Source organism: Rhyacophila brunnea, unplaced genomic scaffold, assembly GCF_057557595.1.
Source record: "Rhyacophila brunnea isolate RB1 unplaced genomic scaffold, BYU_Rbru_1.0 scaffold_12, whole genome shotgun sequence".
Classification (NCBI taxonomy): domain Eukaryota; kingdom Metazoa; phylum Arthropoda; class Insecta; order Trichoptera; family Rhyacophilidae; genus Rhyacophila; species Rhyacophila brunnea.
Genome location: NW_028232774.1, coordinates 26010215 through 26016464, shown reverse-complemented (window position 1 = coordinate 26016464; position 6250 = coordinate 26010215). Strand labels below are relative to the sequence as shown.

General features: G+C 33.0%; 1 protein-coding gene across 1 annotated transcript in view; it reads right to left on the bottom strand.

Annotated features, from left to right (window-relative positions):
- Positions 1–4813: 4813 nt before the first annotated feature.
- LOC147077990 (ovochymase-1-like) overlaps positions 4814–6250 on the bottom strand; it is a 78074-nt gene continuing 76637 nt past the window's right edge. The window contains exon 20 of the mRNA XM_085961075.1: positions 4814–6205. Within this exon, the coding sequence (XP_085817201.1) occupies positions 6006–6205 (200 nt within the window). The 3' untranslated portion in view covers positions 4814–6005. The remainder of the gene's footprint in view (positions 6206–6250) is intronic.

Here is a 6250-nt window from a genome sequence, read left to right as displayed (position 1 = left end):
TATTGTATATCCATAAGCACTTCAATAAACAGAATTAAAACACAAACACTTTCTTTCATTGTGTGGCATTGCAACGCATGCCGGGTACTCGCTAGTTTAAAACGAAAGGCTTGAGTTAGGTATATTATTATCGACTAAGATTGATTTAACCGCCCCCATAGGTACTTATTATTTTAGTTTGCAACTGGACTTCATAATATCAACTTTAATTTGGATAATATAAACAGACATAGGTACCTACTTAGTTCTAATACTCATATAGGATTATATATATTTTTAATTTGATTATTTGTTATTTATAATATTTCGATGTATTTTTTATTTGTGATGGAGATGGGAGGCGACCGGGTCTCTTGTGGCGAATCTGGTATCTTAAACCAATTACATTTGACCATGTCCGATCCTAATACGATCATATGGGTCTCCACAGAGTAGAGTTTTGTATTAACAGATTTTGTTTTTTACGAGAAATATGCGTACTTGCCAGACCCAGGATTCGAACCTGGGACCCACGGCGTGATAGTCCAACGCTTAAGCCGCGCGGCCACCGTGGATGTCAATAAAACCAATTACACTCCAATTTAAGCTCACCGACAGCAAACCGAGAGATATTATATGCAGCGCTCGAAATGGAGTAGTTTACAAACCGGAGCGCTCGTCATTTTCCTGAAGATATTTACACAGTTATCAAAATATATGTGTATTTCATAGAAATAAGTGTGTAAGATTTTTATTATACAGCCTATCTAGCTCGGACGGTCAAATTATTAAGAATGTTTTACTTTTTACGAATTATTTCCGAAGTAACTTTCCATACAAAACAGAATTAAGAGGGGGCTCAAGAGAAGGAGATTGAAATATAATCTATTATAAAAAGGACATCGGCGTCGTTAGGACGTTAATTTAAATCGATATTTTCGCAAAAATCACTAATCATCGGAGATTTTATTTAAAAAAAAAAAATAATATTGTTATTGGTATTGTCGGCCGTCTTACAAATTATTATTTGATAAACACTTGCAAGTGTCCGCCGATCAGAAAACCGGGCTGTCAAAATAATACTTGAATTAATATTTTTAAAATGTTAATTTTATCATAGTTTTTAATCAAACCCGTGCAAGTACATACTGAAAATAATACGATGGTATATAATCCATATCAATTATTTGAAAAAATTACATTTGCATGTAGGTACATGTATAATATAGTGAAAAAGTCAGATACCTGTTTAATTTGCAAGATAACATCAAAATTTGTATATACTTACCTAAATGAAGAATGACATTCATGAGTGAGCACGGCTCAAAGCTTGGAAAATGTGTTTTTTTCCAATTGAAAATATTTTAATTGTGTATTATTTTATTACAGATTCATAATACATTATATAACTAATAGAACATACTGTTTTTTTCTATGAATAAAAAAGACTGGAAGGAACATATTGTGTCACGGCAATCAAGAAAGGCCGGAAAATATGGCCAACAATGCATGATACACAAACATAAAATACACAAAATTACCTATTTAAGTTTACCGCACACGTGCAGACCACGCGATATTTGTTTATGCAAAGTCGTCGCTTTCCAAAATGGCGAATTTGGTTGCCAGTTTTTATGGCGATGAATCAGTATGTTCCTTCCTGTCTTTTTTTATTCGTAGGTTTGTTTACTATGTACACCAAGAAATTTCCATTTATAAAATCGGAAATGAGTTTTGGAATATAATGCAACTAAAACTGGAAAAATTCTATCATGTGTGTTTACTTCTTGAATTAGTTGACCCCAGAAACAACAGGTCCATTCCACTACGTGAACCACAGTGGATATTATGCCGGGTCCACATTGGCAACATGTTGCCGGCAACCTCGTTAAATTTTACGATAAGTATGATAATTATCGTAAAATTTATCGAGGTTGTCGCGCGACATGTTGCCAGTGTGGACCCGGCATTAGATGCACAAAACTTAAATAAAATATATTATAAATAAAATTTAAAAAGTACAAAATAATTAATTGCGTCGACAGCCCTGGCGTCATTTTTTATTTGCCCGCCAGTCGGATGGGCGAATAAAAAAATAATGTGTATAGTGACTGTATGTTAATAATTATTTTTAGGCACTCATGATATAAATTATTTCGCCCATTGGCTTTACATACAATAATGGTACTACCTACCACTTGTTTCACGAGTATAAAAGTGAAGTTGCGCAGGCAATAAAAAGTCACTTTCTTTTTATAATAGGCAGACAGTAAATTCTACGTTTTAAAAAATATGCATTAGAATTAAACAATACCTATTATTTTTAATACGTAGGTCCTAAACATTACATATAAACACTATTCATTAGTAATGTTTTTTGGATAGCACATGAAATAAAAATGTAGGTAGATATGTATTTCAACATCCTTCGTATGTTTAGTTCTCGGACAATTTCAGGTTAAAAGTTATTAATATATTATTAAGTTTATATCGTGGCTAACACATAATCAAAAAAGTTATCATATCCATCATATCAGTTCAACAGTATCAATACTTCCCACCAAAGAACTGATAAAACATATTGAATTTAGTAACATTTATTAGAAAGTACTATTTTTTGGTCACCCCATAGCTTCACTTCACAAGCTTCACTTGGAGGGAGTTTATTGAGACAAACATTGGCGGCAACTTTTTTATATTAACTAGTAGACCAGTTATTATGGACCACATGTAAAAAAACCATATTTTCAATTCTTAAGGCCGATTCTGTAGACTGTAGAGCGTCCCCTTAACTGAAAATGAATTCAATTCTATTTAACGATGATTGAAAGTATTAAAAGAATGCATTGTAATCTTGTTCTGATATATTCTAAAAGTTTCAAATGTCTAGCTAGTCGGGAAGTTAGTTAAAAATCTTCAATCGTCCAATACAAATCTTGGAAAAACAAGATAGAATTTGTACTGGACAAACAAGAATACGAGCTAATAAAAACGTGGTAAAAATATTTTTTTTCACCTACTATTTGCATTTCTCTCTTTGTTTGTCGTCCTGTAGAGTGTGGTGGCCGTAAGCAACACATGACCTGTCTACTCACACAACACTTTTACTGGATCTTTATGCTTAAGCTTCAAAGTCGTTTATGCAAAACTAATGAATATCCCATTTTAGAGATCAAGAAAATTAAAAGTTTATATCCAAAGCGACATTTTTCCTAATTTATCAATTTGTACGATGATAAGTTGTTACTTTCTAATGAAACTACACTCATCATCTGCTTTATAGAAAACCGCCACTGCTCTCAAATCTTGTACCCAATCCTTCATTCGCCGTTCTTTATAATGTGCCGCCCCTATGCAACACATTACCAGTTTAACTCCACGGGACGTCAATGAGCACTGATGCATTCGCACTCTTTCCCCAATTTTCCGTCGCCTTATAATGTGCCGCCCCTAAATAAAATACAAATACTTCCCTGTAATGGACATCTTTGATAGTACTCCGTAAATTACAATTAATCATTACTTACATGTCAATTCCTCACTTATTTTCATTAATCATTACTGCAAAATTTCGTCAAACATTTTCAAAATACTTCATTTGTTTAAACTAGGTCATATAACATCTTTATTACCACAGACTTTCTGTGAATACTCGCGGAACTTCTGGTAGGTATTCTTCGAGGATCCCTAGAGTTCCGCGCAACCCGGTTGGAAATCTCTGTATAGGGAACGTTGGATACGAGTACAAAGCATATTAATAAAATAGAATAATATGAAAACCCTGTCACCATGGATTGAGGTTTTAAAGCAGGGTTCGATTTATTACTTTATGCCAGTCAGCATAATATTATGGTAAATGCTTAGGTATGTACTCAAATGACTATGGATATAGATAAATGCCATTTATATTAGGTATAAAGTTTATTCAAAATAATAGTATCTAAATAATATTATTATATTTACTTGATTATAAAATTATTGTTTCGGTAAATCGATAAAATTCAAAACATTAGTGAAACTATGATTTATTTTATCGAAGTCATTGGTGTGTATGTTGGTACATATATCAATTTGTTTCTAATAAAAACAACTAAAATGTCATAATAATTAAAAAATTAAAATTATTCGTGTTCTTATGTTCAACTATACCTACTTTATTTCAAACCAATTTAAACACTACCCCTGCGTGATATTTCCGCGAACTTAACCTTCATATTTGTAATGGAGAAGTTTGAACAATTACTGATCTATGGTATAGCAGTGCTCAAAATAGAAAATTTCACGAACAGGAACGATCTATAATTTCCCGAAAAAAAGTGTATGATTGTTTTTGTTACATACGTACGTACTTTGGAGGTATCACTATATTTTGAACTTTTTAGGTGGATGCGCCGCAGGCGAAATAATCTCGTTTCGACAAAGTATAGAGTCAAAACTTGCATTATTCTATATTCTCACTTTATCTACCACCCATAAGCAGTACATGATACCTCTATCACCACTCGTCACTGCTTATAACTTAATATATTACTGTCCATCCATGGTATTAATTGTGTACTGAAGAATAAATTTAATAAACTACACAAACGCAAAATTCATTGAACCTATTGCATTGCTTAATAACGCAAGTTAGGTTTTCACCATTTGTAATTATAATAATATTGTAATCAATGTCGACTATGTAGTTCACTCCATGTAATAAGAATGTCTATTACTTAGTGACTCTCGTCAGTAATTAAATTAGTATTTTTTAGATTTAGTTGTCCACAAACAATCGTGCACTATCGTAAAAAGTTGCATCAATAGTAGAAGGTATTAAATAATACAAGATATTAATAACTTATCAATTTATTTCTTTATAATATTGGATTTTGTCATCATCATCTAAGGGCAAATATTCAAATAAGAAATTTTGAAAACAAATAAAACAGATAAATAAATATAACAACCATTAGCTCATTTTGCATATTATCTTTAAAACGTACCTACACCATTTTTGACAATAATTTCGCAAAACACTCAGGGCTGTTCATTTGTCAGACAATGTTAATTTGTTCTAATGTGAATGGGTTACTAGAAAGTATAATGTTTTATGACGTTATATCATTATGCTATTTATAACTAAAACTTGACGACACAGTGTGCAGCGGAATACTGGATGAAAAATGTTGCTGTAGACCAGGGGTCGGCAGAAGCAGCTCGCGAGCCGCATCCGGCTCTTTGCATAGACGTTTGAGGCTCTACAGACATAAACTCCAATTTCACCTCATCTCAAGCAGCCTTATAACGAGTCATATGAGTTTATGAAATAGGGCTGCCGAACAAACTCCTACGTCCTCTCAAAATAAATGTCAATGAACTAAAATTGACACCGTTCGACACAGATGCTGGTTCACTCCAGATGCAGTTCATAGATAAAGCAAGGAACTCGAAAGAGAATTTGATCTCTCAGCACAAGTGGACAGCTATAAAATAACTGCCTAAAATAGAAACAATAATATTTGATACATGGAATAGTTTGCCTGAAATATAATTACGACGCGTTAAAAAAACTAGCTTTTGGTATTTTCAAAATTTTTGGCTCTACATATATATGCGAACAAACATTCTCATCTATGAATCAAATAAAAAAATAAACTTAGAAGCATAATAACGGATGATAATTTACAATCATGCATTCAATTAAAAATAAATAGCTATTTGCCAGATATAGTAAAGCTATCAGAAGCGATGCATGGGCGCCGTTATAATTAATTTTTCTAATAAAAAAGCTTGAACTTCCCCCCCCCCCCCTAAACATACATATGCATATAATATAATATTATGTATATTACATATATGCGGCTCTCTGGTACCTTTGTTATCCTGTTTTCTTGAAAATTTGGCTCTTCTCACTTGAAAAACTACCGACCCCTGGATATAGACCGTTGAATGCGTCAATATATTCATGATAAAAGAAAACAATACATTTAATTTGATTGAATCTTCTCATTTAATCAGATTCGATCCCTGTGATGGTTGGTAGACTAATATAATGAATTTTCTATAAAACTCTTTTGGTCGAATAGTCGTGTGTAAACTGAGTAAGTGTTAACGCTGCACTGGTCGCCATTTTCGTTTGCAGGGGCTACACTGGTGATGCCTCTTAGGTACCATGTCTCGATATTCTTTACTTTGGTGCTTACCACCAAACCGCCGCCGATGTCACCTTTGCAAACACCAGTACCTGAAAACAGAACATTAATTTATTGTCAGTTGCCTAACGAAAGCT